Source organism: Convolutriloba macropyga, chromosome 12, assembly GCF_964194025.1.
Source record: "Convolutriloba macropyga chromosome 12, txConMacr16.3, whole genome shotgun sequence".
Lineage (NCBI taxonomy): Eukaryota > Metazoa > Xenacoelomorpha > Acoela > Convolutidae > Convolutriloba > Convolutriloba macropyga.
In genome coordinates, this window is record NC_134479.1 from 37,566,624 (window position 1) to 37,581,101 (window position 14,478).

General features: G+C 34.7%; 1 protein-coding gene across 1 annotated transcript in view; it reads right to left on the reverse strand.

The window, feature by feature from the left end:
• LOC142350487 (spectrin beta chain, non-erythrocytic 1-like) overlaps positions 1–11,854 on the reverse strand; it is a 16,773-nt gene extending 4,919 nt beyond the window's left edge. The window contains exons 1-6 of the mRNA XM_075402338.1: positions 11,228–11,854; positions 10,701–10,799; positions 10,262–10,396; positions 7,783–7,928; positions 6,791–7,441; positions 2,473–2,606 (exon numbers count right to left, since the gene is read on the reverse strand). Coding sequence (XP_075258453.1) covers positions 2,473–2,606; positions 6,791–7,441; positions 7,783–7,928; positions 10,262–10,396; positions 10,701–10,799; positions 11,228–11,431 — 1,369 coding nt within the window. The 5' untranslated portion in view covers positions 11,432–11,854. The remainder of the gene's footprint in view (positions 1–2,472; positions 2,607–6,790; positions 7,442–7,782; positions 7,929–10,261; positions 10,397–10,700; positions 10,800–11,227) is intronic.
• Positions 11,855–14,478: the final 2,624 nt, after the last annotated feature.

The window sequence follows — 14,478 nt, forward strand, 5'->3', positions numbered from 1 at the left end:
CTTACTAATAATAGTACACGAAGTCGCCAGTCACACCTCTCTGGCACTTCCCTCAACTGCCACAAATTTGGGCTGTCATCTCGTAACCCAGGCGTCCAAATCACATGAAAAATCTAGTTACTGGCCGGGAACTAAACGACAACGCCTGGAAGCAACAGCTAAGAAAGTTTGAAATCTTCAGCGAGTCTTGAGTCCCGAAAACCGATAAAACGACTTCGTCAAATAGAGATTACTCATTAAACTAATTCGACTGTCGCTAATTAACCACTTCCAAGTCATTCAGGGGCTTAAAAAGACCGGTCTGATTTTCGACGTTCGGTTATGTCGCAGCACTGAAGTCATTCACAATTTTTAAAAAAAAAAACATAGCCGGAAGAATTCCGGAAACGACTCGAAGTAGAAATCTGACTATTCTCATGCATAAAATTCAAATTAACTACTTGAAACCTTCAATTCCTATCAGAACAAGCTCAAATCCAATACAATATCATAATCAGACCTCATAAACAAGAAAAAATTGCAAAAAAACTGCTTTTAAAAGCCGCATGTGAACAAAAAATTTCGCTCGCTCAGAGAAAATTTTTTCACACATCAATTTCTCGCTCTCTCAAAAAACAGCGGTATGAACAAAAAACCACTCTCTTTTCGCTCCGCTCTTCACTTTTGTTCAGCAACCAAATCACTCCAAATTTTTTCACGCGTTTCATTTCCCGCTTAAAAATTCACTCCAATAAAATTGATTAAAAAAAAGACTTCTCCAATACTCCTCTTCGAGTCGTAAAAATCGGTTAAGCAGTGAAAATATACACTCACCTTCCAAATCTGAGAAGTCCCAAAACACAAAAGCAACTTGTACCAGCATGTAATTAGTTCCAGCATTGTCAGTCAGGAGTCAATTATGTTTTAAAAAATGAGTTACTCGTACACAAAACATCATACACGTTATTTTCACTTTAGAATTTGTAAACAAGCACAAATTTACTTTTTGAAACAAAAGAAATGAACGCCGAATTCAATATTTTTATGTTGCATTTAATATAGAAATTGTTGTGAAAAACTTTCAACTGTCTGATACTAGTAATCAAGCTAAATAAAACGTGTGATCCTAAAGAACTCTTGTGCACAAAACGATGACTGTTAAATGCGAAAAACCAGAGATATCGATAAATTGAAAAAATATTAAAAAGGAATAAATTTCTTTGCTTTTAACTCAACAAAATTACCTAAAATTAAAAAATGAAAACAATTGAAAAGATTCAAAACTTGTCAAAAAAAAAACAAATGAAGCCAAACTCCCAAAGATTGTAAAAACACGAAAAAAACTGCTGGACAAAAACAAATATCGGCAAATGGCAAAAATAGAAATAGCAAAACTCAAGCATCTAAACAAATACTTGAAAAGGTCAAAAGGGATCAAAATGGAGCAGATTAAAATGTATTTACATTGGAACAAATCAGTTTGACATAAAACTGCAGCTTTTCAAAAAAAAGATTGAAGATGCAGCACGTCAACATTGAACTTTTCTCGCTTAGCGAAAAATTTCCACACCTATCTTTCTCGCTCTCTCTCAGAATAATATTTGAACAAAAACAATTTTTCTCGTTTTCGAATTCTGTTCAGCAGCTTGACATAAGCGCTTTTTTCCCACGTGCGTCATTGACTTAAGGCATCCTGTTTCACTGACATTTTAAAAAAAACTAAGATTACGACAGCCACCCTTCACTTCGTAAGCACAGCTTGGTGCATTATAACACGATGCGATTCAAATAACCACGCTATCGCTTCGCGGCCAACATTAAATGAATGCAAAAACATTCTATTGAGATAGCTCATGGAGGATCCAAAAAAATTGTCACCCTATTGACGTAAAAACTCATTCCAAAAATAGCAAATACGTTGAGCACATAGACTAAGTCGCTAGAAGTCACCAAAAAAGTTTAGGCGCGTGGTCAAATGGGCGCAACAAAAACGATGAAGACGACCATTTAAAAAAAGCTACAATATCGCTTCGAGGCTATTAATAACCTTTTACATAATGAAAACTAACAGGAACCTTTTAATGAACAGCCTTCGGTTTCTTTCTCATCGTTTTCACCACCGAACAGAAACTTTGTACTTGACAACTTCCTAGACAACTTTCTAGACAACTTCCAGATTTTTTTGTTAAATCTAAAGTTATTATTAACTGATATCCCAGTGACTTCTAGTATTCTGTACAGAAAACCCAGTAGTACTGTAAAATCTATTTGTTTAGAGTCGATGATATATTCCTATTGCTTTCTTCGTATTGTAAAATTTTAATCATTGCTAATCTATGACTTATACGCCAATTTTATCTATATACAAAATCCAGACGCGCTAAATTGGTCGAACGCTTCCGGATACTAACATAATTTAAAACATACACGTTATAACCAACTTTATTTCCAGACAAAAAACAATCTTGTTAACATCTTTCCATCATATTCTACCAAATAAACTCACCCTGGCTTGAACGTCCAACAATATTGCCTCGTTTCGCTGAAAGGCAGCCATCGCAGGAAGGGAGTCTCGAACCTGCTCCTGGTCACCAATGATTTCCCACATGTCTTCTAGCCACGCCCACCTATGCAGAAGAATTTGTTCACTGCATACCATGAATTTAATTTTTGACGAAAAATCGCACATTTAGATTATCAGAATTTCTGTTCAACTCATGTCTTAAGTCTTGTATGCTTGCAAATCATTTATTAAGTATACAAGCAATCTCGATATGGACATTCTAAAGCGGGTACTCAAAATATCGTAACAGTACCAGATTAGTCACAGATCGCAACAGTTCAGGGCTCAAATTAGATTAATCGGACATCCCTCATTATTAATCGGGCTCAAATTAGATTAATCGGTAGAATATATTATGTTCGCTTGTGTTAATCTGTAGCTAGCAAATAAGTTTAAAAGCGACTATTTTTATTGTTCCGACCCCCACTTTAGTGGGGAGGGAGGAACTATATACTCAACTGGGTTTTTTTTGTTCAGTCAATTTTGGCCGAACGATATATTCATCCTAGAGAATTGTGAGTGGTATCATTAAAAAGCCCGTCCAGCGTAGAATACGGAATTAAAAAGATTTTTCTGATTTTCGTGCTTTACAGGGAGTTATCGAGGTTTAAATTTCTGTGAACATTCGACTGTTTTTGTTCACATTTTCGGTAATTTTATTGCTAAAATTTGGCACAGTTTCACTAATATAATTCAAATTAAGTTAAAATTTTTAACGGCAACATATTGTTGTTACCGTTAGAGATAGAAGAGCGTTGCTGAATTGTTTGATTGAAGTTTGTTTGGCTAAAATTTTTAATAAAATTTTCAAAATTCAAACTTTTTTCATCAAAAATGGCACAAAATATGCTTTTTTGGTCCACTTTGTTAAATTTTGCCAGACTTAGTGACCTAGAAACCTTAACACAGACTCCCTAATCTCAAAAAGAGCGCTAGTTGTAATTAGGCGCCGTATGAAAGTCTTCCGGAATTAATACTTTGCGGTTTTTTACAGATTTAACTCGATAATTATACAAAATTCATCTTTTTTTCAATATTTGAAGAATTCCATTCAACATTTGGTCTAATTCGCAAATAACTTGAACACTTGGTCGGCTTGCTGCTCGCGAGACAAAATCAGGGAGAGGTTTGATAATATCATGGACTCTTAGAATCAGACTTTTTGGTTTTTATTTTGGTGCTGCATTTTTTCGAATGTTAAATAAAGACAATATTTTTTATTCACGGCTCCGTCAATGACAGCTCCAATTTACGTAAATTTGAGGCCAAATGTAGATACTGTTTGTTTTCAGAGAACAAAAGGGTTTTTATGGCCTTGAGGAAGAGTTTTAGTGTTTATGAATGATTGATTTAAATGAATGATTGTATTTTGCCTTCAATTGTTATTCTTTTAGCAGTCTGATTTTTAAGTTTAACCGCTCGAAGATCTAAATTTCTTCCATTAGAGGTACAAGTGAACTTTTTCTATTCATTCGGTTGTTACCTAATGTCTTATATTATTGAATGTATTTGTTTTAAGGAAATTTCTGTAATTTTTTGATTTTGTCATTTTTTTTATATTACTTTAGTCAATATTTTGCTTACTCTCAATAAGTACAGGTCAATCTTTCCTCCTTATAGAATAAAAACTAATTTTGTGTCCGATTGTTTTAAGATCTTCTTGCTTTTGTTACTACCAGTTTTCATAAAAAAATTTTCTGATTTTTGTGCATAATTGCCCAATTTTGCTGTTGTTTTTGGTTCTTTTTGAAAAATGTCACATTATTTAACAATCTATTTGAAAAAAGCCTGACAAAATTTGAAACTGAACATTATTTTTGACAAAATCAGGGAGAGGTTTGATAATATCATGGAGTCTTAGAATCAGACCTTTTGGTTTTTATTTTGATGCTGCCTTTTTTCAAAATATTTTGCTTTTGTTTTTTAATGTTAAAAACTGACAATATTTTTTATTCATGACTTCGTCACTGACAGCTCCAATTTAAGTATATTTGAGGCAAAATGTAGATACAACTTGTTTTCAGAGAACCAAAGGGTTTTTTGGCTTTGAGGAAGAGTTTAGTAAAATTTAACTGAATTCTTGTCTTTTGCCTTCGACTGTTATTCTTTTGGCTGTCTGACTTTTAAGTTTAATCACTCGAAGATCTCAATCTCTTCCTCAAGAGATGCATGTGAACCTTTTCTATTCATTCGGTTGTTACCTAATGTCTCTTATATTATTGAATGTATTTGGTTTAAGGAAAATTAAAATTTTTTGATTTTGTCATTCTTTTATATTACTTTAGTCAATATTTTGCTTATTCTCAGTAAGTACAGGTCAATCTTTCCTCCTTATAGAATAAAAATTTATTTTGTGTCCGATTGTTTTAACAGAAGATCTTCTAGCTTTTGTGACTACGAGTTTTCATACAAAATTTTCTGATTTTTGTGCATAATTGCCCAATTTTTCTGTTGTTTTTGTTTCTTTTGTAAAATGTCAATCGTTTAACAATCTAACTGAAAAAAGCTTGACAACATTTGAAACTGAACATTATTTTTGTTTTCATAACATATGGTCTGAAGGGCTGCTACACCGTTCTCTTCCAAAAATTGTTTTTTTATTTTTGCCCTTTATTTGTTGTTAATTTGTTGTCATATGCCAAATTTTGTGTAATTAAAGGTCTCAGTGGCCAACTCTAGATAAACAAGTGAATTTAAATAACTGATATTGGTAAATAACTAATGGCTGTTTTGACTTTCGACATAAATTTCTAAAAAAAAAAGAGTAATAGTATTCTTCAACTTATCCCTTTTTTGTTCTGGTTTGCGTTTTTTTCGTATTTTACAATGTTGTATCATTTTCGTAAATTAGCCTCATTAATTAGAGCTCTTTTGAATGTTTTGTTTAATCAAACAAAAAAATTTTCTGTTGTTTATACTTCTTAAATGATGTCTTCAGGGCTTAGACAATTTGTTTCAGAATTTTGTGAAGTTTAGATACTTTTCAATTTTTGTGGTTCTTTTTGTCGTCATTTTGTGATGGTCTCTTTACAAAAAGATGTTATGATGATCAAAAGAGACGCAAATGAAAATGTTATATTCTCGCGGTTAATATCTTATGGTTAATCGCGGTTAAATTTAATGGCTTCAAAACTGGTTTCGTAAAGTTGTTTGCGAATCTTTTTAGTTCAGATTGTATTTAATGTTATTTTATAGTCTTATGATTTAGTCTTGTTAAAAACAGTCGCAATTAGTTTTCCAAGTAGTTGCAAGACAAACTGTCTACTCTTTTAGTCGAAAGCTTTTGTTGGCTATGAATTTTGAAAACATTTGTTTTTAATAAAAAGATAGATTTATGAGATCTGCCAATTTTATTTCTGTTAAGTTGAAGCTAAGCACCTCTATATACAATTCACATCATTTATCTTTTGAAATGTAGTTTGCTCTCCATAACGGAACAACCAGTTTTCATAAAACCAAATTTCGTATTTTTGCAAATTTGCCTCCTTTTTTGTAGGTTTTTGTTTTCTTTTCACAGTATCACAATAATGGTCGTCATTTGACTTACAAATGTTGTCACCTGCAAAAAGTGCAATCGAAGATTTTCATTGCTTTTAGTGATCAGCTTAATATCAATTGATCGGGGGGACATCGTTTTCATGCATAATTTTTCGTGCAAATTTTTCGTTTTTGCCTGTATTTGTCGTTCTTTTTGTAGTAGTATAACATATCCTGGATAATGAAAGACCTCAGTCGCTCTCTATTGAGGTATAAAAGACTCTCTCAATGATTTCATTTGATGCGTAATGTTTCTAATTAGTTCGAATTTAATTCTTTTTTAAAGAGCAGTTTTTTAATAAACTTTTGCCACTGTTGCCAAGTTGCATTGAGGAAAAGTCCCATATTTTGTTCCAAAAAGTACCGGTAATCTTCTTAGTATAATTTTTATCTTATGCCATTTGGATTTCGTTATTAGTGGTTTTCAAAAAATGGACAAGGAGTTTTGGTCGTAATTAATATTTGTAGCAATTTGATTTTTATTGCCGTCCTTTCTGGTAGTCATATTATGGTTGCCACAGGCCTCATAGGCCCTCTAGAGTAGATTGTTTTGTTTTTTTTTAGTAGTTTGTTGAACGATATGTTGATATGTTAATTTTTTATCTCTTCCTCATTTGGTAGACAATTAAGTGGAAAATGTAGATGAGCGGGGTCGGAACTTAATGTGCGAACGCACATTACCGAGCCTCCTTGTTTTGAGTTAATTTTCACCTTAGTCGTTCCTTTCTAGAGAACCTCTCCGCAACTCTTTCCAAAGACTCCAGTCGAAGATACTCCTTCACAATCGCGCGTTCCAGTTCTCTTTCGGCTTTGTCCAAAACATCCCATTCGGCTTCCAAGTTCTTGATTAGGTGACCCTCAGGGGGGTAAAACGGGATCCGATTGTTAGCAAAACATTTCACATTAATTGAGTGAAACATCATATGCAACTCTCCTTTTTCTTTATACTTGCTCGGTTTCTCTTCGTTTCTGTACTGGTTGAACTTATCCAGGTGTTTTTGGATCCCAGCCAAGGAGTTGGGGAATGTTCGGTTATTCAGTTCCTTCGTTTTCTGACGCACCCATTTAACTAGGTCACTGAACAAGGATAAATACTTCTTTTCGGAGTCGTCAATACTCATTAGCATTCGCACGACGTTCTCCATACGACGTCCACTTTTAGCTTCTGCCTTCATTTTTGCGAAAGTTGAGTAAATCTGGGCAACGTAGGTCATAATACTCTTTTCGTCCGGTCGTGTGACAACGTCTTCGGGGTCCAATAGTCGTGGAATGTTGAGTTCGTTCTCAGCAGAATCGAAGGCATGTCTAAGGTTCCACTCGGCGTTCTCAGGGGTCAAAGATTCATACTGAACAAGGTCGGGCCTAAATGTGGGTACAAAAGATGTTACAAAACCTAGAGTGACTTCACAACAAGAGAGCTAAACGCCTGTTTAAGCGGACTGAAATTTATTATTTCCACGTACTAACTGATTTCCCTTTCGAACTGAGCTGAGACTATTAATTAAATTATAAATAGATTTTTTAAAAAGGCTATAAAACATTGAGATAAATTTAGACAACAGCAAAGACTATAAAACATTAAATTAAAACAGCCATTTAAAACACCAATGAATGCCTCTATCAAATGTGGTCCAAAGAAAGTCAAGAATTTCAGCTAGAAAAACTTATTATTATTATTATTATTAGAAACGGAAATTTATTACCTCCTGGAATGTAGCAGAGCATTGAATGCCAGTCCATTTTGCCAGCTCTTGTCAAAGTTGTGTACCTCGACATTCTTGTACGGCTCTGTTTGTCGTTGACACCACAGCAGTAAAGATTCTTTAGCACTCTTTTTGACCGCGCTTTCCTATAATTAAGTAACGAACGATAATTTTGAAAACTACACTCAATTTCAATTCAATTTAGGCAGTTGATAAATTGCAATTTAACAGCTAACAATTTGAAGACAAGACAGTGTAGACAACAATTGACTGCAACAAAGACAATCTCAACTAAACTAATGGACCACAGGTAAGTATCGCTTACGCGTTCAGGTTTGTTAAACATTCACCGTAATAAACAAAATCAGCCTTTTAAAAAATGCAAATTTAGTTATAAATTTACATTTAATAAGAATTTCTGATTTGCCTTTCAGCCCATTCTAACTGAGTACATAACTGTACTCGAAAAAATGAAAAGAAAAAAATAAAGCTTTTTCTTCGGGACATCAAAAATCTTCAGGTGGATGGGTGAGTTTTCAGCGTTCAAAAATGTATATTTCGTAACTCTCTGCAACATTAAGTGAAATTACATTTTGCGCCGTTGAAACTCGGGAGCTTAAAAAATAGAATAGAATCGAATCCTGCCTCAAAATTTTTATAAGTTAAATAAATTCAGGAGCAAAATAATTGAATTACAGCAATGCGTCACTTAAACTTCTTTGGAACACAAGTATATAGAAAGATCAAATCAAATTATTTCAAAATTATCTGTTTCTGTATTTGTGAAAAAACTTTATGAAAACATTTGTAGCCTAACATTAAGATCAATCGTAGCTTAGTACTTAAAAGTTTCTTAAGTACTTTCTTACAATTTTAAAATGTTGGCTCTAAAGCATGTCAAAACATCTAGCTCAACTTTCAAGTTCTAGGCAAAACATAGTTAAAGAAAAACTTTCCGAAAACGCACATTCACCAAAATATCCAAAATAATATTACCACAAAATTATGAACTATTGCAATTTCGTCTGTTTGACTTTATGGAACACTGAAAGCTTCTGTTTTCATGCAATTAAAGAAATTGATCAACTTTACTCAGCGACAATAACTTCCAATACAGACAAAAAAAATTTTACAAGTTCACTGCGGATTGGAATATTATTATAGCCACGTTTTTCGTTGAGTAAATTTTCCGACATATCTTTTGCGAGATAAAAATAGGTTGCAGTAAAAACCTCTAAAAAAACTGAATCAATCTTTGAAAACACAAACATTTTCATTTGTCGACGAAAATAGGTGTTTTAAGTTCAATTTCATAACATTTCCAGAAAATAGAGTAAAATAAGAGCAAATTACATCTTTGATCATTCTTTGTCGAATATTAACCCTCAAAGAGAAAAGTTTCGACAACAGTCTCAAAAACTGAGAGATTATTTGAGGTGCCTGTTTGAAATTACAAACAGAAAATTCAGAGCATTTGAAAAACAAACAAATAAAAAATTCTATTCTGATTCTTTTAATAACAGTTAAATTCAAAATTTTTAGTCGAATCATTATTGATATCGATTTTGTTTAAGGCAACGTATAACACGACAAGGCAACGTTTTTCAGGGGTAGTTAAGCGCCTACAGTATCTAGACTTGTAAAATTTCTACTTCTGATTTATTGAACTATCGGTTTGGAACACTTCTTGTGAGAAGCACAGCCAATGCAAACCCCTCTTGTTTGGTCAGTTTCCAAGCTGGAGACTTAAGAGCAAAACATCGACAAAGTATTGAGGTTGAATTCGATTTTTTGGTCATTCCAAGCAGCTCTTCTTCAATTCACACCATTCAATCACTGAATTAGTAGGAACTTTCTTTGGCCTCACTCACCCCTTGGACTCATGCTAGCCTGCATTTTTTGAATGTCGATTTAAGAAGCAGGCAATCAATTAGCCCACAAAAATCTAAAACCTCTTGACAAATTTGTGTGTTAAAAAACCCTAAAGACCTATTCAAACAAAAATGAAGTCAAACAAAAAAAGCGTCAAAAAGTCACTTGAGAAGTCAAAGAATGTCCTAGAACAACAGCGCAAAAACGGTGAAGCATGAAAAAGACCCGCGTTTACTTGTTTCAAACTTCGTACAGTAATTGCCTAACTTCGTTCGAGAGCAATTAATACCAACACATCATATATTTTCAACAGCCACAACTACTAAGATTTTTTCAGGAGAAAAATGGGTTAATCTCTCAAGGTTGTTCTCATTTACTTACAGCTTGTGTTTCCTACAATTAACCAAAGTTCTGGTAAAATAATAGTACATAATAAAACATCATCATGATATTTATCTGCTGAAGAAAAAGCGGAAGATTTTTCAAACTCTCACGAGCTGAAGCTAAACTTCCGTAAAATGATCAATACACATTGAATATAGAACGAATTGGGGTTTTTCAAAATGTGCATTAAATGGGTTAGTATTAGACATCGCAGTGACCATACCTTCTCGGGAACAACTTGCTCTTCAAATACAATTTGCTGGATCTGGAATCGGAGAATGATGGTCCAGATGAGACCCAGAATCAATCTCTGGTTCCCATCCACGATATCACCGGCACCAATGTTTTCTAGGGTTACCTGGAAAAAAGATTAACTTTGTAAAATGTAAAGGATTTGAAAATGCTCACTCGCAAACCATAGCGGGCCGATCGTTTGAAAAAAAACTACGCTGCATCATGCTCGCAACGTTGACAGGAAATTCAAAAGCCTATTCAAGTCTACAAGGTCGCGCAAAACACTAACGTCGTCAAAATTTCGAAGCATTCTTGTTACACATTCTAAACCAACGCCTTAAAAACCCAGCAAACTGTACTCAGAAGTTTGAGGCAGATGAACGACAGCATGTGGATTGGTTCTTATCTTGCCATTGTTTATTTTTAACCTTTTTGGAGAGGAAAGTGAGACATATTCCGACATTCTCCAGCTGTTGGATTCTCATCACACCTCGACTCACTTTGGGAAGCATCTCTCCCGAAATCACCTAGAACAGAACAAATATACTTACCATTCCATGAAGTATTCGGCTCTAGGAAATAAACCCCCACAGAAATTATAACTCCCATGTTAACATTGAACTTCAGTCGTGATCATTTGTTCGGTTGTGATAAGTTCATATCAAGTCCCACCGGACGCTAAGGCGTGGCCATGGCAGCCAAATGCCGCTTTATTTCCAAAGTTTCAGTAGTTTGCCTTTTATTTCAGTAGTTTGCGGTTTTTTCGTACTTGAAATTTCAGTGTTTTTTTCCGAAAATGGAGTGATTCGATAAAGACATGACATCGGATGCAACAATTTTAAATTAAGCAATATTTTGCTCTAAACAGGTTTAGATGAAACAGTCCTTGAATCTATCATTTGGAGTTGTGAAATAGGCTACTGGGAAATGAAAAACAATTTTTTAGTCTATGCACCTGAAGTAGTTGGTGCAACATCCGCCCATTTTTGATGTCCTGGAAAAGGTCATCAACTTGCATCCCCGTTGGCTTCAAGTGAAAGTTGATCCACTTAGTAAAGGTCTTCTTTTGCACCCTGATTCGTTCCTCTTGTAGGCCACGAATACGACCCTTTTCAAACATCTGGGTCGGGTCCATGGTTTGTTCAGGCGACTTCCACATGATTTCCAGAAGTTCTTTATGCTCCGTTCGTGACTAACAGTTCTGATTGATTTGGTAAAAAGATCCAAATAAGGAAAACGAATAACACATTAATACTTCGTTACAAGCAACAGGTTGAGCATTAATAAACGTTGCACGCGTCTTAGCCAATAACTGCATACATTCACAATGTTTTCAACAGATTATCATTCCAATTAATAAAGCAAGATCTTGGAGAGTAATCCAGCAGTAATCATGCAGAATAAACTTAATTGATCAGCGATGCAAATTTTCAAAGAAATAAAAGCCGATTATAAATCACAACTCTGGTCAAAATTGCTCTTGTTTAGCGTTTTGTTTCGTCAAAACGTATAAAGTGACTTTAGCGTTTGTTTGCCATATGTACACATACATAAAGTCGTAACCTGAAAATTCACGAATTCAAATAGCCAACAAATTAAACCACTCGAGTAATTAAAAAGAATGTGAATGCTATACCAGTCTCATTAAAAATGGTAAATGACAAATAGATTCTAGACTGCAAGATTTAAACAGACGTACATAAAAGGTGTGTTGGTTTGGCCAATGCAATTTAAATTCTGCAAACATACCACGACGAGCCGAACAAAAGCATATTATAAAAAAATAGTTTAGTCAACTCATGCACTTTTTGCTTTCATAAATGATGGTCCAAGGTTTCATTGAAATGAAAACAATGGTAACTGCAAAACAATTGAAATGGCACCTTCGTTGGACAAAATAATAAACCAACAGGAGACGAATCTGAAGACGGCTAGGCTCCAAATTAACTATTGGATTAAAAGTACCAACAACCCTCTCTTAACCGTACTCACAATTATGCCAAGAACAAATATTTAGAAATGCATCAGGGACGAAACTCATGAATCTCAAGTACATGTCGTTAACATTTTACTATCCTGTGAAAAATTCTGCACTATTTTGCTTGCCTTGTATAGAATGGTATAGAATGAAGACACATGTAATCTCAATGACTACACACGATTGTCTCCACTTATTGAAACTTGAATTGAACAAGAGGTCTCGCCTAGTACTGTGCGGTACACACAAATTTCCAAAGCTAAACTTGGTTAACGAGATAGTACGATCACCTTAGTCCAGTTATGATGCTCATTTGTTAAACAGAATGTTGTTTCGGTGTTCAAGTCTTAACGTTTCCGGGCTTGTATCTGTCTTCTAAAAGTCCTTTTAAAAATCAATTGCTCTGCAAATCAATCTAATATGAACGGACTTAACATCGAAATTCATAATCGAAAATGAAAACGCATCAATCATTCCTTACTGTTGCATGAAAATGAAATCAGAAAAAAATACAAATAAACGATTTTCAATTGGAATCGGTAGCCTATTATATTATATCTTGCCTGAGAAAAGGGGGGGTCTGTCGCACACTTTTATACACATTCGACCATATCCACCTATTTAGCCGAAAGTCCCGCCCCCATCGGGATTTGAACCCACGCCTTCGAAATTTTTTTATTGATCCAAAGGTCTTAACCACTGCACCATCTGAGCTTTGGAAAACTGTTTTTGGTTCAATTTAAAGCTGTTGCTTGTTTTCGACTGAGCTTAAGCTGCGCATTCCAAAACGCTAGAACGAAATTTAAATAGCGAATTGTCACAGTGGCTACGTCACACCAACATAGTGGGTCCATTTTATTCTAACCTCTAGAGCGCACGTGCTGTATTATTTTATGGTAGTTTAGTATATACTGGAACGTCGTAACCACTGCACCATCTGAGTTTTGGAAAACTATTTTTCAATACCTCTAATCTAAATATGTATCCACTCCCTTCAGTTACTATATACTGGATCAAAATATTCGCGTTTACACTGAAACAAATAAATGTTCGCTACAATTAGTTAGAGTAAAATAAACAAATACTTTGCTGAAAGCGAACACGTTGCTATAATAATAATACGAATGCAGTGCTGTTAATATGCACGAATAAGTGATATAGCTGAATAATAAAGCTGAATAATGTTATCAAGTATATCATTAGTTAATTTAGTTGTCCCTTCTTGCCTCTTTTTTGAGTGGTTCATCGATTTCCTCTTCTTCAACGCTCTCCTGCGTTCTTAGCAGATCAAGATGAGCATCTCGAGCCTCCCGTCTAAACTTTTGGTACGCAGTCAAAAGACAGGAGAACTCGTCGAGAGTTAGGGAAACCATCGCCTTACTCCAACTCAAATCTGAACGCTCCTCGAACACCTTGAAGTGAAAGTATACAGACTTTCGGCCGTTGTTGCCCACATATTGTTTGAAACTCATTCTCACGAACTTCTTTGGGCCATCTAAACATGTTCAACTATTAAGTTTGATGAAGGATTATAAATGTTTGCCCATCACCCGACCTGAAACCTATCTCTATGTAACAAAAATGAATGTTGAATTAACATGAAAATAAGTTGATTGAAAGTCACTCACCCATATAATCATTGACAATAACGCACTCTTCACCGTCTGCCTCCATTTCGGGGGAATTGCTGTAAATGGTTCTATGATGAGTTGTTAGGTCCAATTTTCCGGCCGCTATTATGTTGATGAGTTGGCGGTTGTTAATCAACTGCATACTCTCCATATAAATTTCGAATAGGTTCTTCTTGAATACCACCACCTGTTTATCGCCTTTCTGAGTGACCACCTCTATCCTTATACTTTCGCCCGCGGCAAATGAAATTACGCGTCTATTGAGCACGGCCGAATCGTAGTTGAATTCCATATGGCTGAAAAAAATTTTTTGACTTAAAAACAAAGGTGATTCAATTTAGTGATTATTGCTCTCACAAAATTCTTTGACTTAATAACAAAGGTGATTCAATTTATGTGATTATTGCTCTTGGTTTGCGCTGGGTTTGTGGATTGCAATAACGAGACGTTTAATCTCGCCTAATTTATAGTTTGCTGACTCAGCAGGGAAATAATCTGAACTTATGAAGGAAAACCTGAATTTATGGTCGATTTTCTTGGACTAAGGCTGCATCTGACTCAGGCTGCATTGAAGATTAATAGTTCGAATAAAATCTG